The 23,007-nt window shown below is 51.5% G+C and overlaps 1 protein-coding gene across 2 annotated transcripts; it reads left to right on the forward strand.

Annotated features, from left to right (window-relative positions):
• Positions 1-565: 565 nt before the first annotated feature.
• CEACAM19 (CEA cell adhesion molecule 19) lies at positions 566-21,991 on the forward strand. Of its 2 annotated transcripts, XM_045845229.1 has the most exons (8): positions 566-807; positions 1,414-1,782; positions 12,260-12,386; positions 16,791-16,874; positions 17,991-18,037; positions 19,079-19,164; positions 19,772-19,849; positions 20,563-21,991. In XM_045845229.1, exons 1-8 carry the CDS (start codon positions 753-755, stop codon positions 20,614-20,616), a joined length of 900 nt encoding a protein of 299 aa, XP_045701185.1. In that variant the 5' UTR covers positions 566-752; the 3' UTR covers positions 20,617-21,991. The 2 variants fall into 2 exon arrangements, with proteins under 2 accessions (XP_045701185.1, XP_045701186.1); XM_045845230.1 differs by lacking the exon at positions 16,791-16,874.
• Positions 21,992-23,007: the final 1,016 nt, after the last annotated feature.

Raw genomic sequence — 23,007 nt, forward strand, 5'->3', positions numbered from 1 at the left:
AGCATCCCCTTGGGCTCTCCCAACCCCCTGGCTCCCCCATGCCAGCCCTGATCACTCTGGACCATCATTATCTGGAGGTGGGTCTGTCCCACTGTGGACCAAGAGCAGGGCAGGAGCTGTCCTAATAGTCACTGTGTCTCTGGCACTGCCCGGCGTGGGGTTGGGCATGTGTCAGTTGGAATGAATGAATGAATGAATGAATGAATGAATGAATGATTTTGAAAAACCATGCGAAGAGTTTTAGAGTAAGCCAGCCATAGGTCACATCCCATCTGCCCCTTCTGGTGGGCTCACCTGTCTCTCTCCCCCTCCCCTCAGCTTCCTCATCTCTGAAACGGGCACCGCCGTGCATGGTGGGTGTCGGACAAGGTAGTGCGTGCTGGGCCAGGCACAGGTGGGGCACGTTGCTCAGCCAGGAGCCACTGTGACTGCTGTTGCAACTGACAGTCAGCTGAGTGGTGAGAAGAGATGGAAGCAGGTCAAGGGAGGAGTGCTGGGAAGCTCCGGGAAGTCCCCCCCGCCACCCAGGGAAACTGGTTGGACCAGTGTCTGCACATTCATTCCAGGGAGCACAGGTGAAGTCTCCGGAGCCTGTGGAAAGGGGGTGCCGGGGCTCGGCCAGCCTCTGCCATGTCTCATAGGCACCCCCGGGATCCTCACTGAGCAGGCCCACTGCAGACAGCCAGGGCGTGGCCCTCCGGCCCTCTCAGTGTCCAGTGGGTGGACCCTTGGCATCTCCACAGGACGTCAGGATGGAGATTCCCATGGGGACCTGGTGCCGCTTCTCCAAGGGCCTCCTGCTCTCAGGTAAGGAGGAAGTGTGCCCCCAGCGCCTAGGCAAGAAGGTGGGACTCAACCCAGGGGTTGAGGTTTCCCTCTGGAAGAGGGAGGATTGTCAGGGAAGTTGAAATTATTAGAGTAAAATGAAAGGGAGAGCAGCAGAGGTACAAACCCATCACCATTTTACCTATGGAATTTTCTAGAATGTTAGGACCATGAGGGCAGGAATTTATCTGTATTCAGTCCCCTGCTGTATCTCCAGTGCCTAGAAACCTAGGGAATTTTACATATATCATATATAATTGATGTGGTAGCATAAATAATATATATGCCTATAAGTATTGGTTAGATGAATGAATTAATGAATTCAGAGGCTCTGACTGCTTACAGGCAGGCCACACAGCATCTCAGGGCAGAAGAACCTTCTGGACCAATGGGATGGCAAACCTGTGGCATGCATATCTGGATTTCCACTCCTGAACCCAGGGCAGACATCACTAATCAATCCCAGCACTATTTCCAATGAACAGCACTCAGAGTTCTAACCCCCAGATGAGGACTTAGAGGGCAGAGAATGCTGTGATCCCTGCCCAACACACTTCTGACCTCAGGCCTCCCTTTAATTCCCAACAGCCTCAGTCCTGGCCCTCTGGACCCTCCAAGGCTCCTGGGCAGCCCTCTACATCCAAAAGATTCCAGAAAAACCTCAAAAGAACCAGGACCTCTTCCTGTCTGTCCAGGGCCTCCCAGACACCTTCCAAGACATTGTGTGGTACCACGGGGAAGAGGCAGATGGTGGCACAAGGCTGTTCTCCTACATCCCTGACCTACAGCGACCCCAGAGAGATGGCAACGCCATGAAACAACGAGACATCGTCGGCTTCCGCAATGGCTCCATGCTGTTGCGTCGTGCCCAGCCCAGCGACAGTGGCACCTACCAGGTAGAGGTCACCATCAACCCTTCCTGGACTATGCGGGCCACGACTGAGGTCCAGGTGGCTGGTGAGTGCTGGGTGATGGGGGAGGAAGTGAGAAGTTAATGCTCACTTAGCGGCTACAATGTGCCCAGCCCTGTGTAAATACTACTTCTCTTCAACACACATTGATTGAGCGCTTACTGTGTACCAGGCCCTGAAGATATTTGCTCCCCACATGCATTAACAAATAAAACATCTATAGAGTGCCCGACAGGGAGCCAGAGCTGGAGAATGGACTGTTTGACTGACTCTTCACGTGCAGTCATTAATGAAACATTTATTGAGCACCTAGTGTTTGCCGGGTCTAGAGGAAGACCATGCAGTCATTAATGAGACAGTTACTGAGCACCTAGTGTTTGCCGGGTCTAGAGAGAGACGCTGTATCACACGATCCTCGTGTTCATACTCAAGTGTTTTTTTGGTGAATCCACTGTGAGCAAAGCTCTAGAGATGGGGCAGCGGACAACAGCAAAAGCTAACATTTCATGGACACTTGCTGTGGGACAGGTACTGTTGTGAACATGCACTAGGCGGGGGTGTCCAAACTCTTGGCGTCTCTGGGCCACACTGGAAGAAGAGTTGTCTTGGGCCACACGTGAAATACATGGAGAAAAGTAATCACAAAAAAGCAAACAAACAAACTGATAGTGTTTTAAGTAGATTTATAATTTTGTGTTGGGCTGCATTCATCGCCACCCTGGACCGCGTGTGGCCTCCGGGCCGTGGGTCAGACATGCCTGCTAGCGCCACAGCCTGAGCACAGCTGACATTTGAACCCCGCTAATTCTCTATGGTGGGGTGGGCTGTCCTGTGCGCTGTGGGACATCAAACAGCCTCTCTGGCCTCTGCTCTCTACGTGCCAGTAGTGCCCTTCCAGTCGTGACAGGCCAAAATGTCTCCAGACATTGCCAAATGTCCCCCAGGGACTAAATCACCCTGACTGAGAACCACTGCCCCATAGTAACTCACTCATTTTTGCCTTTAAAAAACTCCATGAAATGTCACATGTCAACAATATCTCCATGGGGCTGGCAGGCGTTGGCAAATAATAAGCAGACTTGATCGCTCATCGTCTGTGTCCCCAGCTACCTTTCTGACTGTCATGATGTATTCTCTTTGTTTAGAGATTTTATTTATTTATTTTTAGAGACAGGGGAAGGGAGGGAGAAAGAGAGGGAGAGAAACATCAATGTGTGGTTGCCTCTCATGCACCCTGCACCGGGGAACCTGGCCTGCAACCCAGGCATGCCCTGACTGGGAATCGAACCAGCGACCCTTTGGTTCACCAGCCAGCACTCGATCCACTCGATCCACACCAGCCAGGGCTTGTATTCTAATTTATCAGTTTACACACTGGCCTCACTAGGATAATCATTCTTCAAAGTGAGAGAAATAGGAGCATACTCTTCCATTTATTATCCAACGTCTACTCCAGTGTGTGGGATGTAGTAGGTTCTCAGTTAATGTTTGCTGACTAAATAAATAAATGAATGAAAACTTTAATTAAAAAAGAAACTCCAAGAGGCAGGAGCCATTATTGTTTCCATTTTACAGATGAGCAAACCGTGGCACAGAAAATGGTAGAGCTGAGATTTGATCCTATGAAGTCATGATGCCAGGGTCTGGGAGATTAACCACATCCTCACAAAGAGAAAAAGAAAAGTCTCCCACTGTCATTGAAATGTGGGGTGCCGATAATGAGCATGCATAATAAATTAAGATGCCATTTCAGATAGTGACCTCTACAATAATAGTGATAGCTAACATTATTTAGAGCTTGTCCCATGCTAGCTTTGCATATAGTCACGCATCTAATCCTCACAGAAGCCCTGTGAGGTGCACAGTATCATTAGGCCGATTTTACAGATGGGGAAACTGAGGCACAGAAAGGTTATGACTTGCCCAGTAAAGACAAATGAAACAGAACGATGTGATCTGGGATGGGAGGTAATCAGGGAGGCCTTCCTGAGACGGGACACTGAACAGCGATGAAAAGAAGGCAAGGGAGGGAGGGAGCCGTGCAGGTTTCTGGGGGACCAAGTTCCCGGCAGAGGGAATAGCACGTGCAAAGGCCCTGAGGCCAGACTAGTTTGGTGCGTCCTAAACACAGACGGAAGGACACCGTGGCCCACAGGGTGATGAACAAGTTGGGTGTTCGCAAGCGAGTCTGAGAGGCACTCAGGGGACAGGCCTGTAGGCCATGGGGGAATGGACAAGAAGCCACAGTTTAACCCGCCGGTGGGGCCCAGTGCAGATTGCATTTGCATTTCATCCAGGGGGAACCTGAGGTTCAGGCGGCTTGCGGCGCCTCCCATTTCAGGCAGCTAATCCTCAAATTAGTGGTGCAGGATTTGAATGCAGGGCTGTCTGAATCAGAGACCCGGCTGTCTCTGAAGACGCTAAACCACCCTTTCACTTATTCCTCCAGCAAACACTCCCCAGGCGCCTCCTCCTCAAGGCCTCATCTGCGTCTGGCCCACACTGAGTGGTGCTGGGGACACAGTGGTGACCAAAGCAGCCCTGGCCCCGAGTTCCCGGTGCTCACAGCCCAGGAGGGAAGACAGATATTAACTAAATAATCACACACACATGCGCACACACAAGCAGATCATTGTACACAGTGCAGGGAAGGAAAGGCCAGGGCAGGGGTTATGAGGTTGTAGGTGGGGCATCCACTGTGGATATCAGGGAGGTTGGGCCAGAAAGGTGATCCTTCAGCAAAGCTTGAATGATGACTGGCCTTTCTAAGTAGAAGGGAAAGAAGCTCTGGGAGGATTTCGGGCAGAGAGCTCAGCCTGTGCCGAGAGCCTGTGGCAGGAAGCTGCAGGGCTGGTAAACTGAGCTGGCAGCAGAGCAAGGAGAGCATCCTAAGCATGTCTTTGAGCCAGGGCGGAGGTTGTAAGGACAGAAGCTCTCCCCAGCTGGCTCAAAGTGGGGAGAGCTATTAAAACCCCGGAGGGAGCCCCTGGGAAATGAGCACCACGAGGCCTGGGTTCACAGCTGCTCCCTGGAGCCTAGAGCAGGGCAGGACCCACTGTTGAAGGGGCCCCGCAAGATCTGAGGGGAAATAGTCGTCAGGGAGGCCAGTGCCCCTTCCTCCTCCAGAGGACTCCTCCTCTGGTCTCATCCCGTCTTGGACTCCATGCCCCTCTCCATGACCCGGCATTCCCTCCCAGACACAACAGCAAAGAGTGTGTTCGCCCAGGCTTCTTTGCCTATTCAGAATCCCTATTCTGAATGCCTATTCTGAGATTTTTTGTAAAAAGGAGCTGAAGAGAGACAGACAGAGAGACAGACAGAATCTGGATGGCCCAGTCTGGCCTGCGATTTGCTTCCCTTGAGTCAAGGGCCCACCCCTTGTCCGAGGGGGTGGGGTCAAGTAGGAAAAAACCAGAGGTGGAGCTGGGGGCCTGGGGACCAGGGCTGGGAAGATGAGCAAGAGCTCACACCCGCCATTTCTAGTAATGATAATATGTTTTCATTATCGCTTAGTTCACCATTAATCCCCTGGTGCCTCGGGCAGTGTTCAGCACACCCTAAGGATCCAATACGTATTTGCAAAGCCATCGCCCGTCTAGGGAGCACAGGCTCGAGCCTGTGCTGACCTCACCTCACCTCATTCCATTCCCACGGGAACCCCCTTGGGAAGGCCCTGGGATGATTCCCTCTTTGCAGAGGGGCAAACAGGGGCCCAGAGAGGACCCAAGGCCACGCTGCTGGGAGGAGGGACACCGAGGCTCCCGCTGGGTCCCACTGCAATCCCTCCAGCCTCTGCCACCTGGCTATTCTTCATCCGCTGCTTCCACCCCACCGGGGCTCCAGGGAAACACCAAGGGGTCCCCATGGAGTGCGGCACATAACGTAATGGGGTAGGAGCTGCCCTGGATCTCAGAGAGCTGAGCTGAGCGCAGGGAGTGGGGAGGCAAAGCCGCTCAGCTCAATGGAAAAGGAAGAGCCACGGGAAGGCGGAGGCCCTGACCCCTGTGGCTCCACGGGCCGGGCATTGTCCTGCAGAGCAAAAGGTCACACGGGTTCCTTTCCTGGCTAGGGCAGTGAAAAAAAAAAAATTAAATGACAACATTTAAAATAAATAAAAAGGCGGAAGCTGAATTCATGGGAATTAGGGACAGTTGAGAGTGTCTTCAAGTCAGAATGGTCTCCTTGGCAACCAAGGGCATTTATTTTTGAGGGCAGTTGTGGTGCAAACTTCAGCTGCTACATGGTGGGGTGTGGAGATGGCGGGTTGCACTTTCTGCACCCCCACCCCCTGCCCTCTGTAACTCAGGTGCTCTCTCTGTCCCAATCATGAGGGGATTGGGCTGTAACAGAAGCCGCCCCAGCTGGCGTGTGCAGGAGAGGGGTTAGTAGAGGGCACTGCGTGCTCACAGGGCCTCCAGAAGCCTGGGAACCAGGAACAACATACAAATTACTCAGCAAAACTGCTCCCGCCCCTCAGTCCCGGAACAGGCATGGCCCACGCTGACAGCGCTGGGCCCAGAACCCCTGCGCATGGGGCACCAGGAAGCTGCATTCATTCAGTCCTTTATTCATTCCACAAAAATCCACTGAGCCCCTGCTGGGTGAGCGGCACTGAGTTTACAGAAGGAACAGGACAGAGAGCTCTCCCCTTGTGCAGTTTATAGGTAGGTGGGCCTGGCGACCTTGTTCCCACCATCGAAGGCCTGGCCCGAGGATGACAGTGCCAGACTGAAGAGGAGGCTAAGGCCCTGGCTGGTGGGGCTCAGTGGCTTGAGCGCAGCCTGATAACCTAAGGGTTGCTGGTTCAATTCCCAGTCAGGTCATGTGCCTGGGCTGCCGAACAGGTCCCTAGTAGAGGGTGCATGGGAGGCAACCACACATTGATGTTTCTCTCCCTCTCTTTCTCCTTCCCTTCCCCTCTCTCCAAAAATAAATAAATAAAATATTTTTTTAAAAAAGGAGGCTAAGAAAGCTAGTCTCTGGCAGGACTCCTGAGGTGGAAGATTCCCAGGCACAGGGCAGCCTGGAAACATGAGACAGGCCCAGGACACGTAGGTACCGTGGCTGTCTCCACTGCACAGATGGGGAAACTGAGGCTCAGAGAGGGGAAGTCGGTAGCCCAAGCTCGCACAGCCAGGAAGCAGCAGAAACCAGGCTCAAAAGCCCAGAGGGAAGTCATAGTCACTTACAGCTGGTGTCTGTTGTTTTGTAAACCTAGTCGTGGGGATTTCAAGCGGCGCTACATGGGCACCCCAAAAACTTCCGGGCCCCCCGACAACCAGGCCAGTGAATAGGGAGCCGCACACCCCTTAACTGGCCACGCGCAGAGAGTCCACACATATTTATCTTCTGCATCCTCCCAGCCACGGCATCATGACCCCCGTTATTCAGGGGGGAAACTGAGGCACAGAGAGTTTGAGCAGCACGTCCAGGCCACCTGGCTGGGGACCAGGACTTGGACCCACGCTGGCCGGCTCCAGAGCCCACAATCTTCACTATGACTTTAGAGGAGCCCAGCCCCCACCCCCACCCCCACCATCCCTTATCTGTAGTTCTGTTTTCTGCCTTTTGGTGACCTGTGGTCTGAAAATGCTAAATGGAAAGTTCCAGAAATAGACAATTCATCAGTTGTCAATTGTGTGCCATCCTGAGGAGCATGATGAAATGTGCCGCCACCCAGCTCCGTCCTGCCCAGGACGTGAATCATCCTTCGTCCAGCATGTCCCTCCTGTGCCCACTCCCTGCCCCTCAGTCACCCGAAGGGCAGGACTAGTGATGCTAGCAACTCTGACATGCCCACAGGAACCCAAACAGTGCTTTCTGCAAGCGAAAGGTGAGTGCAGCGCAGTAAGACACTTTAAGAGACAGAGAGAGAGAGAGAGAGACCCCATTCTCGTAACTTTTATTACAGTATAGTTATAATTGTTTTATTATTGTTGTTAGTGCCTTCCTGTATCTAATTTATAAATTAGACTTTATTAGAGGTATGTAAGCATAAAAAAACATAGTATATACAGGGTTTGGTATGATCTGTGGCTTCAGGCATCCACTGGGAGTGTTGGAACGTATCCGCAGCGGATATAGAGGAGACTGGTGTATTCCGTCTCATCGTGAACAGCCATCATGGAAGGCTAACTCCACGGTGTCAGCGGTTTACTGCTCACCGGCCATTAGACCTTTCATCAGATGGCCACGCCGCTCAGAGCCTCCATTGCCACGTCTGACAATGGGGGCAACCATGACACCTCCCCCCTCAGGGCTGATATCAGGGAGACCTTGGCACATCCTTACGCTACTGCTGCCTTTGAAGCTCTGCAAATCAACAGAGCCCAACCAAAGGAGAGAGGCACAGGCTGTTTATTCAGAGTTCACTCTGTATAGCAAGGCATCAGCCGCCGTCACCCACATCGTGGCTGAGACTCAAAGGCAGGCAGAGGGAAAGCTCAAGGGTGCCCTCCGTGGGGGCCGCTGGCACAGGGAAGCGATCTAGAAGCGAGGCATCCTACTGACCGGTTAGGGCACATATCTGGCTCCCCCTGGTTGGTCCTGAGTTAGAAGTGTGGACAAAAATTAGGGAAGCTGTCAGTTATCAGCCAAGTCCCGGCCGTGTGGGGCTGACTGTTACAGAAGTTATTTAGCTTCTGGGACGGTCACTGAGGCCAGCAAGCTGGCTTCCTGCCACTCTGGTGTAGAGCAGGCTGGCTTTTCCGGGGTTGTTTGTGAGAGGGTTGGTTGCCCGGGCGGGGGCTGCTGCAGGCTGTGGGTCAGGATTGTGCCTTTATAGATGGTCTGGCCATTGTCCGTTTGTAACATGGTCCCTCGAAGCTTTCAGATGTGATCGTGTCTAATCAAATATCAGCATGGACACATCCTGTCCACAGAAGAAGGCCCAGATAATTCGTTTTTAGTAGAGCTGAGCATAAGTGGTCCCAGAGACCAGTGAGGAGAAATGCCAAAAAGAAAGTTTTCAATTCCAGAAGGTGAAACAGGATGTGAGGGCAAGTTCCAGTTACTCCTCACTGCAGAGCAAACTCGGCAGTATAAAGCAAACACCATTTTATCACGTTTCCGACTTCGGGGATCAGGAGTTTAGATAGGGCACAGCAGGGACGGCTCCTCGGTGCTGTGGTGTCTGCGGCCTCCGATGGGAAGACGCAGGAGGCCAAGGTTAGCTTCGGTGCTGGAGGCCGCATCATCCAGGGCTGTCTGCGCCCACATGTGTGGCTGGCAGCCGGGACCTGGGCTGGGGCTGTTGACCAGATCAGTGTCACGTGGCCCCTCCAGTGTGACTGCCTGGGCCTCCTCGAAGCCTGGTGGTGGGGTTCTGAGGGAGCAAACATGGAGACTGGGGGTATCCCAAAAGACCGAGGCAGAAAATGGACGGCTTCTCCTGAGTGTCACCTACAACACATTCTTTCTCTTTAAAGAGTTTATTTATTTATTTATTTTTAGAGAGAGGGGATGGGAGGGAAAAAGAGAGGGAGAGAAACACTGATGTGAAAAAGAAACATTGATACACAACCCAACCAGGGACCAAACCCAAAACCCAGGCATGTGCCCTGACCAGAAATCGAACCGATGAACTTTCACTTCTTGGGACAACGCCCCACCATGCCACACCAGTCGAGACTACATGGCATTCTTTGGGTTACAAGGAAGTCACTACAGTTGGCCCAGACTCAAGGTGGGGGTTGGGGGTGGGGGCATAAATCTTTCTGCTAGATGGGAGAATAGCAAGGTCATATCACAGAAGAGCATACTGTTGCAATACACTTTGGAAAATCCGGTGATTCACAGGCTTTCTCTTTACATGCTGTCTATAATGAAAGGCAGGAAACACATCAAGTTATAAAAAGAGGGCAATTATGTGAATCAGGCTGGGTACTTCCTTCAGCAACAGAAACTGCTTCTGGCTGATTTCGGCGGCAGGAGAATGAATTAAAGAGTCCTGAACAGCTCACAGACTCTCAGGACAGAGGACCAGGCTTGGGAGGTGTTTTATGTTGAATCAGGTCTCCTCCAAAAGATGTGTTGAGTCCTAACCCGCAGTACCTCAGAATAGAACCTTATTTGGAAATCACATCTTTACAGAGGTAAGCAAGGTAAAATGAGATCATACCGGGGGCCCTGACCCAATATGCCTGGTGTCCTCATAAATTAGGGAAATCTGGACACAGAAATGTGTATGTGAAGTTGCCCAGGGTTTCAGTGTCAGAAGCAATACTGGTGTTTTGTTTAGTCAACACAGTGCTTTAAGGCAGGTTTAAATGAGTGGTCCACACATGAGGCTGGAAAATGTCTTTATTTGGGGCAGGCTTCTGCCCAGTTAAAACTCAGGATTCTCTTTCCAAGGAAGCAAAGGTAAGGTCTTCGCGGCAGCAGCAGCAATAGGACTCCAGTGCTCACAGGCCTCCCAACTCCACAACCGACTTCCAGGGCAGGGAATGTCCTTTTTCCAGGCTCTGAACTACAGCCCTTCACTTCACTCTGATTGGACCAAGCTGAACCAATCACTTAGGCCAAGTGAATGAGGAGTTCTGATTGGCTTACATCTGGATGGCTGCCTATTCTGATCCAGTCACTGTGACAAGGGTTGGGACTATACTGATTGGAATATGCTAATGAAGTCCCACCCAGAACTGAGGGTGGAATCAATCCCTCTATCTCTTGAAAATCCTGGAAACTTCACAACAGTGGAATGGTAGAAGGTGCTGGGGAAACACCCACATGCCCATTCTACCAACATTAACTAATTGCATAATTAAGTAATGAGCCATGAAGAAAAAGTGTATCAGGAGTCTCCTTGGCCTAGGGTTATAAAAGAAAGCTTCTAGAAGGAGCTGGGAATGGAAAAGTGAGCAGGAGTTGTAGCACATGGGGAAGAGCATGCCAGGCAGAGGGAACAGTATGAGCAAAGGCTGGATAGCTCAGAGAGTGAGGAAGGGAGTTGTGGGTGGTGAGACTGGGTGGATGGACTAGGCAGCAGGTGCCAGAGAGAGCAGGTCCTGGGGGAGGGGACTCCAGATGTTGTAAGAAGGCTGGCCGATTGGTGGAAGGATGGGGGAAGGACAGGGACTGGAAGGCTCCCTAAGCCAGCCAACTCAGCCTCAGCCTTGTCCCATCTCCAGAGTCACTCAGGGAAGTCACCTAATAACCACCTGCTGTTGTGGGAATTGGATAATGTAGACATAGAAGGTGCAAAAGTTGTTGGTACAGTTTCTGGAAGAGGGACAGCCTTCTACTGTCTGCCCAAAGTGGCCTGCTGGGCCTTGGTTTGTACATCTGCAGAATGGGCCTAACTTAGCCAACTCCCTGGGGTAGGGAGACAACTACTGAATATGCCCAAATACCAGACAAGTCTGGACGCAGCTACCCACTTCCTCCCAGGGACAAGATTAAACTTTAACATGGACTTTGAACACTTTGAACAGATAAACTTTTAGGGACATGGATGAAATAGGCAAACATTTATTAATTTGAATACATACACGCACACAGACACACACACATAAGGAGAGGGAGAGAGACTCTAGTCCATTGGGAAATGCCTTTACTGGCTCAGAGCCTGAAATAGCTCATTCCCACCATTCAAGGCTCTCAGGACCCAGGCACCTCTTTCAGAAGCCACACACAGTGGTCATTAGGAGTTCAGGTGGCCCAGGTATGATCCCAGCACTGCAATTACCGTGAACTTACCATGAGCCCTCGGGTAGATCAGTTCACTTTTCTGTGCCTCAGTTTCCTCATCTGTACAATGGCACAGAATCTACTTCAGTGGATAATTGAGAGAGCTGTGTGTGTGTGTGTGTGTGTGTGTGTAAACTCATTCAGTCTTCACCACAACCCTACAAAGTAGGTATTCTTACAATCCCCATTTCACAGATGGGAAAACTAAGGCACAGAAAGGCTGAGTGATCTGCCCAAGGCCACATAGCCAGTAGGTAGCAGGGACTAGAACTCCAGTATTCTGACCTCAGGGTCTACGAACTCAGCTGCCAAGAAGGGCTGGGATATAAGTGTTCAACTTGACATGAAAGGCTGGAGGCCTCGGGCTGGGGGCCAGAAGCCTGGTAGGCTTTGTCCCAAACCCGGCACGTTGAGTTTGAGAGCCCTGCTAGTCCAGTCCTCTATGTCCTCCACAAAACACAGCCCAGAACCTCCTGCTTTCACTGGAAGAATGGAAATGTCATACCTGAGGCACAAAAAAGTGGGTAGGGGGTGGGGTAGGGGGTCACATCAGGAGATGGGTTTGGGATGTGCTGGGAGTGGTAGGAAATCCTAGGAAAGCTGAGACCTTGAGGTGGGGCAGCCAAGGAGCTCCATCCGGGACTCACTGGGTTCTGTGTGCAGTGGAGTCAACCAGGTGGTAGGATACTCAGGTCCGAAAAACAGAAGAGAGCTCTGGGCTGGGAAGTTGCCCAGATCACACCTCGTCTCTCGGTGGATAGTCATGAATGTGGGGGGTAGGGTGTGCTCCTGAGACATCACACAGCCTTGTCTCTCTCTCTCTCTCATTCTCTCAGAAAAGCTGCCCGTAAGCACTGGGAATTTGACTGCCATCATCATCGGATCTCTTATTGCTGGGTCCCTCTTCATCAGCATCATTGCCTATGTCCTGGTGACAAGAGGCTGGAGGGGCCGGAGCCACAGGTACAGGGGCCCCAGGCCTCTCTGCTTTCCTTCTGTCTCCTCCCCCTGCCCCCTCAATCAACCCCATTCATTGATTCTTCCACAAGTCACATCATCTGACCGATACACAATTTCATCAAATCTTAGGGCCCCTAAAGTGAAAGAATCTTTCCATCCTGATTTTGGAGAGAATTCTGTATTGCAAGGGACAAAAACCCAACACTTGAACTGGCTTACAAAGAATTAGAAACTGTTTTTGTCCTATGTGAGCTTCAGGTGTAGCTGGATCCAAGGGCTCAATTTTTGTCAAGAAACTCCTTTAGCCCTGACCAGTGTGGTTTAGTTGGTTGGGTGTCATCCTGCAAAGTGAGAGGTCGTGGGTTCAATTCCTGGTCAGGGCACATGCCTGAGTTGCAGGTTCCGTCCCTGGTTGGGGTCTTTATGAGAGGCAACCAATTAATGTTTCTCTCTCACATCAGTGTTCCTCTACCTGTCTCTCTCCCTCTCTTCCTCTCTCTCTAAAATAAATAAATATTTTTTCAAGAAAAGAAAGCCCTGGCTGATGTGACTCAGTGAATTGAGCACCAGCCTGAGAACCAAAGGGTCGCTGGTTCAATTCCCAGTCAGGGCACATGCCTGGGTTGCAGGCCAGGTCCCCAGTAGGGGGCGTGTGAGAGGCAACCACACATTGGTGTTCTCTCTCTCTCTCTCTCTTTCTCTCTCTCTCTCTCTCCCCCCTTTCCCCTCTCTAAAAATAAATAAAATTTTTTTAAAGAAGAAAAGAAACTCCTCCACATGCCTCTCAACTCTGCCTTTCTCTATGGTGGCTTTATTCTCAGGCAGGTTCTCACCTTGTAGTGTGACAAGAAAGCTCCTAGTAGCTCCAGGCTTATGCCCCACCAGCTCAATTCCCGCAGAGGACAAACTGCCTCGTGTTCCTGATAGTTCCAACCAAAGCCCAAGGGTTGACTTAAATCACATGTTCTCACAAGGAGTAGTTACTGTGGCCAGGTGCTGGAATGCCCTAATTGTCCAAACATAGGCTATTTGGGAAGCCCTGGAGCTGGAAATACAACCAGCTTCACAAGACCAAATGGATTGAGAGTGGGGAGGGGTTCCTCAAAGGCAAACCAGATGCTATTGCCAAAGAAGTGGAATGGATGGTGAGCAGGCAAAGCCATCAGACAGTGCCTACTTCTGCATGGGTGGGGAGAGAGCAGTGGGGGCCTGTTTCCCCAGGAGACAGTCTGTTTGTGAAACACTCCTCCCTCCTGAGATGAGCCTCTTCAGAACTTGGTTCTGAGCTAGTTGCAGATAAGCCATCCAATTTTTCTGCTCCACCCCCCCAATCCCCAGAAAATGAAGGCAGCAATCTTCTCTCTTCCCTCACCTCTTGCTTGCGTGTTATGGTTTCTTGACCTACATCACCTTACTTGTCTTCCTCCTGATATGTCCTAATTTAGGGGTGTCAAGGGGCTGTAAAAAATACTATAAACAGAGCCACTTTAAAATGGAGCCAGAGCAACAAACAGAATAGACTCATAGATACAGAAGACAGACTGGCAGCTATCAGAGGGGAGGGGGTAAAGGGGCTGGGCGAAAAAGATGAAGGTGTTAAGAAAAAAAAAACAAATATAGACAACGGTATGGTGATTACCAGAAAGAAAAGAAGGTAGGGGGAGATAATGTTACAGAACAGACGGAGGGGGTGTTGACGACATAAAAGATGCCCCCTTTTTCTCCGGGGGTTCCTCCCCCGTACTAGGTGCACTTTGCCGCCACAGGAAAGACTCTCAATGCCAGAGATTGATGAAAAGGAAAGGAATTATTATTTATTTAAAAGTTATACAGACTAAAGTTCTTTAGAATATCCACAAATGCACACAGTCCTTCCTTCTCCCTCTGCCCCGTCTGGGGTACTGTATCTCAGGAAAAAAGTAGAAGTCTGTGATTCAAGCTCCTGGCACCATCCACATGGCAAAAGGGAGCACTTCCAAAGCCACGTGATCCCAACAAGACACCCAAGCCACGTGGTCCCGAAAAGATGCCTAATGGCTGCCAGGCCTGGGTTTAAATCCCAGTGCAAATCTTCCTCTGCAGCCTCATTTCCGTCTCCTCCCACAAGTGACCACAGCTGCCAGCATTTGGGGCAGGTGTGGCCCTATGGTGTGAAGCCAGTCCTCTCCAAGCTCATCTGGACCCCATTACAACTCCCTTATTTGGGGCTCCCCTCTTGGCTGCACCCTGTTACAGTAAGAGAGGATAAAGGGGGGGAAATGGTGATGGAAGGAGACTTGACTTGGGGTGGTGAACACACAATACACTATACAGATGATGAATTATAGAATTGTACACCTAAAACCTATATAGTTTTATAAACCAGTCACCCCAATAAATTCTATTATTAGTTAATTAATTAATTAATTAACTAAATGGAGCCGGAGCAGCCATCCTAAGGAAGCACTTTGCACCTCTTATCCCTCCAACCTCTGGAATGTTAAAACTGGACAAGACAGGCTCTGGACTGGGACTAACACAGCATTGTGTCCAAAAATAACACTGTTTGCAAAGATAACCAGGAAGCAGACATTATCTCTATGACTACCCAACTGACCGATGACTGTTAGGTTAATAATTTGAAACATTGTGTGCTTATCTGCACCAACAGAAATGCCTCCTACTGGCGTCATCGTTTCCCTTTCCTTTCTCATGCTTCACCTCCTCACCAGAACGCTTTTTGGATTTCTGCCTAAGTCCGTTACTTACTAACTAGCTCTTCCTTTTTTATCTCAAGTGAAAGCCGTGGCCTCTCGCTTTTGGCATTTTATTTTTAGCTTTCACCTCCTAGCCCGATTCTGATCAGGAAAACAGTCAACACATATTTGCAGAGGACCTACTAGGTGCCTGGCACTCTTCCAGGCACTAGAAGCTCCGTGGAAACGGTTTGGAGGTCGCATCTAAGTTCAGGGGGAAAGGATGCTGTGATTGGCTACTAATGTCTGCCGCTGTCCTATCAAAGGTAGAGCAGGCACAGAAGCCCTTCTCACTACACTCCTTCGCTCCAAGAGGAACCGAAAGAGGTGATGGGGAGCATCTGTACCTCGGAACACAGTTTGCTGTAGTCTCTAGAGCCTCTCTTTAGAGGCGTGAAGTCGTTCACCAAATGGCCTAGAACTGGCTTGTGACTGCCAAGAGTTTCTCGGGACAGAACCCGGTGACTTGGAAGCTCCAAACAAAACTAGGCTCCGTGTGTCCTGACCCTCGGACCAGCTTTTCCCCCACTCCCACCAGTGATTCTCGCAGACTCTGAGAGATTCTCAAAGCGCTGGCTAAACTACAGGCAACTTAACCTGGCATTCTGGGCCAGGGCATTAAAAACACAGAATCATGGAAATACTTAAATACATGGAAGTATTTTGTGGTAAAAGGCCATCCTTTTGAAACTTACCCTCAGATGGTTCTGGAAAAAAATATGCATGGGGGAAGAGAGAGGAAGAGAAAGAAGACAGATGCTAAAGCAAATGGAGTAAAAATAATAGGCCAATTTGAATAAAAATAATAGGCCAATTTGAGTAAAAGTTATATAGATGTTTTTCATACTATTTTTGTAAATTTTTCTCTAAGTTTTAAATAGTTTCACATAAAAAAGTTTGTTTAATGGCTTGGTATTTTTAAAGGCTTTGGAACACATGGTGAAAAAATTATTTTTCTGTTCTCTTGGCCTCGTTCTGCTTGTGGTAACTGAACAGAATTTGATTCTAGCCAGCCTTTAATGCCTTTCTAATATTTGCTGGCTTTTACCGAGAGAAAATCGGCGGCTACGCCAAGCTACAAATCATTGTTGGGCTTTTTTTAATTTCCCCAGGCATTTTCTGCTTACGTCTCCTTGGAATTAGTTTTTATGTATAATATAACAGCTTCTGATGGGTCTCCCAGCTTCCACTCCTGGCCCCACAGTCTATTGCCCATTCAGCAGCCAGAAACACCCTGTTCAAATCTGTGAGCTCAGCGTTCCTCAGAGTCAAGGCCACCATCGACATGAGACCTGGCTCAGCCTCCTGCCCCGCCCTACCCCACCTCACCTCCCTGACCTCACCGCTTCCCACTTTCACAGCCTCTCTTCCCAGCCACGCTCCTCTCCTTACTGTTCCTTTGCTGCTCCTGCTCCTGCCTCAGGGCCTTTGCACAGACTGTCCCCCTCCGCCTGGAACTCTCTGTTCCTGATTCCTGCACATCTGGTCCCCTTGGCTATTTAAGGATCCTTAGACTATCCTACTTAAAATCATACACACGCACCCCTTCTGCCCTCTGCTCCTTTCCATCTTTATTTTCCTTCATAATATTTTTCAATCTACTGTTGATTGTTTATTCCAATTCTCTACCATCTAATCTAGTGTTATCTCTGTCTTTCTCTTTCCCCACTAGAGTGTCTGCTCCAGAATGCCAGGGGTCTTTGTCAGTCTTGTTCCCAGCTGTGTCCCCAGTGCCTTCGACAGCATCCAGCTCATGGTTGGTGTTCCATAAATATTTATCCAGTGAAGTTACTCATTGGAGGTAGTGATGCCAAGTGTACTTTTAAATAAGAGTATTCAAATGAGCTTATTTAAAGAGAACTATTTTGCCCTGGCTAGTGCGGCTCAGTTGGTTAGAGTGTCAACCCATACACCAAAAGACTGGGGGTTCCATTCCCAGTCAGGGCACATACCTAGGTTGCGGTTCGAACCCCAGTCAGGGTGCGTATGGGAGGCAACCAATCAATGCTTCTTTCTCACATTAATGTCTGTCTGTCTGTCTCCCTCTCTCTCCCCTTCCTCTATTTCTAAAATCAATAAACATATTTTTAATTTTTTAAAGAAGTACCTTTTCTTTCTTTTTTTAAGATTTTATTTATTTATTTTTAGAGAGGAAAGGGAGGAAGAAAGAGAGAGAGAGAAACATCAATGTGTGGCTGCTGGGGGCCATGGCCTGGAACCCAGGCATGTGTCCTGACTGGGAATCGAACCAGCAATGCTTTGGTTCGCAGCCTGCTCAATCCACTGAGCTGTACCAGCCAGGGCTTATTTTTAATTTTAAAAAAATTTTAAAAGTCAGGAGAAGTATTTTTTTCAAATACAAACAACAGTTTGTTTAGAAAGTCACAGAGTTTTTTTTGTTTTGTTTTTAAGTGAGCCAGTTGGGCTTTGGGGGCTCAGGAAACAAGTTATAGGGGAAAGAAGGGCCCTTGGAGCTTATGAGAGAGACAGCACAAAAGTACGTGCCTGGAGGGAAGAAGAGGGAGAAGGGGTGGAGAAAGAGAGACAGACGGAAAGCCTAAAGAGAAATATCAAGGAGATCATGAAACGGGTGGATGGAGCTGAATTGCTTAGACGGCCTGTATAAATGGCAGCCTTGGAGAAATGCTGCTTATTGGTGTCAGGTGGAAGCTGGGGATACTGAGGAAAGGCTGCGTAGCTGGGGATTATGGGAGAAGAGATGTGGATGGGGACCGGTCTCATCCTGGCTCACACTGAAGCAGGGACCACCTCTCTCTCTGGAGCCTGGTGGGCTTTCCAGCTCCCCTGGGTCTCTGCCCACCTACCCGAGCATTTGACTGTACTAATGTTGGTTCCCTCCATGTGCCCCAAGGATGGCGACCACAGGGAAACCGGAGCTGGACCCCAGTCGTAACAGTGGTAAGCCAAGGGCCCAGCCCTGCTACCTGACCTTGCTCAGGGCACTTTCCTCTTCTTCCACAGCAACAAATCGCCTTGCCCTCCGCTACTTGGGCTCTCCCAACTGTCTACCCCACCCAGACCTCTCTGGGGTCCCCAGACTCAGCCCACAGATTCCGAGGGCATTGGCACTCACCCCAAACCTGTTTTTCTCCTCTCCTCAATGGCTGGCGCTCCCTGTCCCCAGGCACCATCTCACCTGCCCAGACACCAACGGGCCACACCCACCAACAGGCCACACCCACCTCAGGTTCCACCGCCCAGATCCCTCCACCCAGCTCCCCCCGGGTGTCCCAGGACAGCCTTCACCCCATTCCTGGCAGGGCCCTTCCAAAACTCCCACCATGTCTCTACTCACAGACCCTTCATGGCTCACCAGTGCCCTTAAGGTAAAGTTCAGGCTCCCTAACATGTCTTTCATGGACTCCCATAAACCGGTCCCCACTGTCTATCCGGCTTCATCTCTGACAGGTAACATTCTCACCCTCAAACCAACAAACAAACCAAAAGACAGACCAAACATATAGTTCCTCAAACACGGCAGGCTCATCCTGGCTGGTGTGGTTCAGTGGACTGAGCGCCAGCCTGTGAAACCAAAGGTCGCCTGTTTGATTCCCAGTCAGGGCACATGCCAATCAATGTTTCTCTCACACATCGATGTTTCTCTCCCTTTCTCCCTCCTTTCCCCTCTCTGTAAAAATAAATACATAAAATCTTTTTTTTTAAAATCTTCACTTCTCCTTACAGTCTCAGGTGTACCCCTCTTCCAGGAAGCCATCCATGACCCTTCTCCAGGCCCTGACCCCTCTCTGGGAGCTGTCTGGGCTCCCCAGCTCCAGCCCTGCTCACTCTGGGTCTTTGCTGTGTGGGAACAGATCTGTCCCCGACATAGGGCTGGGCAAAAAGAGGGATTTGCACAAATGTTAGTTGAAGACATAAATGAATGTTGACAGCAGCCAGAGTGGGCCTCTGGGTGTTTCCTCCCCATGTCCTCTGCTTCAGGTGACAACAACATCTACGAAGTGCTGCCGTCTCCAGTCCTCCTGGTGTCCCCGCTTAGTGACTCGGGGTCCACCAACGCCACCGCGGTGAGCCCCCACCCCTCTTGGGGGCTGAAGCCCCCTCTGACCTGGTGCCTCCCCTCCAAGTCGGCCACGGTACCTCCGGGGCCCACTGTCACACAGTTTGGGAACAGTGACTGTCTCTCCGGCACCCTTCCTTCCTTAACAACCGGAAGGGAGAGAGGCTGGAAGGAAACAGCACCAAGAGCATTTGTCTCTGGGCCTGGAGCCCTGGGGACGGGCTCCATTTTCCCTCCCATCTGTGTTTTCCACACTGCGCATACACGTTCCCTTTATGCTCAGGTGGGAAGGGTTGATAAAAATAAGAATTAAATGAAACAAGAAGAGAAACTTGAGGAGCTAAGACTATACACATGGAACAGCAGGTGGTGACTGGGAGGCTGACGTTAACGGGGTGACTGTCAGGCCACTAGACACGCTCCCGTAAGGTGGCACCCTCGCACCCATTGCTCGGAGGGGAGCACGGAGGTGCAGGCAGGTTGCACCCTTCACCTGGGCTTCGCAGTCAGGGAGGGGCGATGGGGACTGGGAGTCAGGCCTGCCCTAACACCAAAGGTCAAGGGCAGCTGGTGGGGGTACCAGGACCTGGCTAACCTGTGTTCTTCCATTGCAGCCCCCGCCCCCACTCCCACTCCCAGCCCCACCCCCGCCCCTGCAGCCGGAGCCAGCGCTGGAGAACCACCAATACCAGGTGCAGATCTCGCAGGCAGGAGGGATGGCCGGGACCCCACAGAGCCGCGGTGGGGAAGGGTCAAGGAGGCCGCTGGGAGGGCTGCCCTCGCCACCACGCCCCACTCTCGGGGTCTCGCTGAGAGACCTTTGGCAAGTCCTTTCCCCTCCTGGGTTGCACTTTCCTCCTGCGTCAAAGGGACTCACGGCTGAGAGCTTGCACAGGAAGAAATGAAGGGCAGGAAGGGGAAGGGTGTCGCTCAGGGTCCCTCGGTGGTCAAGGCCCATCCCTGGGCCTGGGTCTCAGCCCCTGTCCGGCCGTCCCCTCCGGTCTGCCCCTGGGTCTCCGTCTTTGTCTCTCAGTGTCCCTGCCTGTCTGCGTGTCTCTGTGTGTGTCTCTCTACCCCCTCCCTCTCCTCTCGCTCCCTCTCTCTGTCCTTCCCTGTTTCTCTCCCTAACTCTCTCTGTATGTCCTCACGTCTTTGTTTCTCTGTCTCTTCTCATCCTTTACTGTGTCTCTGTCCCTCCCATCTCTTCGTCTCTGTCACTCCATGTCCACCCCTTTTTCTGGCTCCTCCAGTACCTCCATGCTCTGCATCTCCCTCCGTCTCGGCCTCCTGGTCTCTGTTCAGCTGTGTTTTTCTCCACATCTCCCAGTCTCTAGCTGGTGCTTCTTTCTCCCAACTCAGCCCCCAACAACAACCCCCCCCTCTCTCTCCCTCTCTCCCCCACCAGGATCTGCTGAACCCCGACCCTGCCCCTTACTGCCAGCTGGTGCCAACCCCCTGAAGGGAGCCCCAGCCGGGCCAGTGGGCAGGGAAAGGCCTCAGACCTCCCCTGGAGGCCTCACCCCTGCAGAAAAGTCTCACCAGAGACGCAGCAGGACCAGGCTGTCAGGGCTGTGGGGCCGATTGGGTGGACTAAGCTAAAGACACGGCAAGGCATCCGACAGGTGTCCGGGAGGTGGGGGGGGGCGGAACGGAAGACCACGAGGGGCCCAGCTTCCCACTCACTCTGCGTGTACCACCCGCCCTTAGTCCGGTCCTTCTCGTAACCTGACCTACGCCATGGGCCTGGGGAAAGCAGGCTCTCACCCCCTTCTCCTCCTCCGCTGGGATATTTGGGGGTTAGGAGGTGGTCTCAGGCCTGCCCCCAGACAGACCTCTTGGGCACCCACTTGGCGGGACTCCCCACTGACTATCAGTCCACAATGCCCTACCCCCGATCCCTGGTGGCCCTCAGAGCCCCTGCCCCTGGGGACAAGGCAGCCCCCTCCATACATGCCCCAGAGGACAAGGCACATGGCAGGGAGGGCTGGCCCCACAGATCTGTGGCCCCAGGTGACAGTCCTAGTCAGTTCCGATGGCTGTCGGACCCCTTCCCTGCTCAGCAGAGCCAACCCCTCCCAAAACCCAGTCTCTAGGAACCTGTGGCCATCTTCTGCCCTGCGCCCCCCACGCTGAATCTCACTGCACCCCTCAGGGCAGGAGTCCCTTCTCTGCCCCACCCCCCCACACCCCCACTCCCAAATATGAGCATGGTCTGTGGCCCTTAATTTATTCATCCATTCAACAATACGTGGGCTGTGCGCCATGCACAGCTCTGGGTCCTGCAGCTCTGGCAGGGAAGGAAGCAGAGAAGACTCCTGCTCTCCCAGAGGAACCTCGGTCAGGGGAGAGAGTCAGGAAACTAAGTAACTAACAAAGGACACCGGGTGTTGGACAGCACTCGGGGAAATAAAGAAAGGAGGGGGGTTGGGAGTGGTTCACTGAGAAGGTGACAGTGACCTTTAGTGCTCAATGACACTGAGCAAAGACCTGAAGGAGGAGAGGGAGGGAGCCATGTGAAGAGCTGCAGGCAGAGCTTCTCAGGCAGAGGGGATGGCAAGTGCAAAGGCCCTGAGGTAGGAGGGTGCCGGCGTGTTCAAGGAGCAGCAAGGAGGCCAGGGTGGTGGGAGCAGAAGACAGATAGGGCTGAAGGGTGGGAGGTGATGTCAGGAAGGCGGGCAGCAGCAGAGTGAGCAGGGCCGTGTATCAGGCACTGCACAGACTGTGGCTTTCACTCGGGAGCTGAAAAACAGAGACTGTGGTAGACTGAATAATGGTCCCTCAAAGTGTCTATGTCCTTACCGATGTCACCCCCATAAATTCAATAAAAATATCTATGTCCTAATTCCCTGTGGATGTTATCTTATACGGCAAAAGGGACTTTGCTGCTGTGACTAAATTGAGGACCCCCGAGATGGGGAGTTATCCTGGGCTATCCTGGGGGGGGACCTAAACGTAATCATAAGGACACATATAAGAGACACAGAGAGAGCAAGGGTCAGAGCAGGAGAGAAGGGAGCAGAGACCAAACGGCACACATGGGAGACGGAGGGAGGGGCCAGAAGCCAAGGCAGCTGCAGACTCAGGTACTGGGGTTCCACTGGCCCTCTCTGGCTTTGGAGATGGAAAGGGGCCAGTGAGCAGAAGCTTCTAGAAGCTGAAAAAGGCAAGAAAATAGACCATCCCCTCGAATCCCCAGAAAGCAACACGGCACTACTGATACCATGGTTTTGGCCCAGTGAGGCCCGTTTCGGACTCTGGAACTCCAGAGGTGTAAAAGGATAAATTCCTGTGGTTTTAAGCCATTAAATTTGCGGTGATTTATAATAGCAGCAACAGGAAACTGATAGAGAGAATGAGGAAGGATTCACAGAAAGGGAAGTCGCACCTCCCGTGGCCCAGCATGCAAATACTCCCTGCGAGGGACTTCCATCCCCAGACTTCTCAGGACACCCAATGCCTGGTCACTGACCTCCTGCTCGCGGCAAAGGTCAGCGGAGGTCAGTCACATGCACAAGGCTCAGCTTCAGGACTGGCTTGCTAGGGTGCCACATATGGGGGCGCTCTGTTCAACTCAACCCCGGATGAGGAGAACCCACATGCCTGCTTCCCGTCTTCTATGCCAACAACTGCCTGTCAGACCCCATACCTGTTCTCTCCTCTCCTCAATAATGGGGTTTTTAACTAAGCATATGGCTGCCGAGCATAAAAACTACACTTCCCAGCTTCCCTTGCAGCTAGGTGTTATCCATGTGATGAATTCCAAGCCAATAGGATGTGAGCAAAAGTGATACACAAATCCCAGGTCATATCCTTAAAGGGAAAGGATTCCGCTTCTTTTCTGGTGACTTAG

Source organism: Phyllostomus hastatus, unplaced genomic scaffold (genome assembly GCF_019186645.2).
Source record: "Phyllostomus hastatus isolate PE091 unplaced genomic scaffold, TTU_PhHast_1.1 phas_contig_468, whole genome shotgun sequence".
Lineage (NCBI taxonomy): Eukaryota > Metazoa > Chordata > Mammalia > Chiroptera > Phyllostomidae > Phyllostomus > Phyllostomus hastatus.

What these genes read in the sequence shown, in the direction of transcription:
- CEACAM19 (XM_045845229.1), top strand. Translation starts at nt 753, where the DNA reads ATGGAGATTCCCATGGGGACCTGGTGCCGCTTCTCCAAGGGCCTCCTG. An exon ending in TGGAGGGGCCGGAGCCACAG is followed by an intron (nt 12,387 to 16,790) that starts GTACAGGGGCCC and finishes TTTCCCCACTAG; the next exon opens with AGTGTCTGCTCCAGAATGCC. An exon ending in GGTCCACCAACGCCACCGCG is followed by an intron (nt 19,165 to 19,771) that starts GTGAGCCCCCAC and finishes CTTCCATTGCAG; the next exon opens with CCCCCGCCCCCACTCCCACT.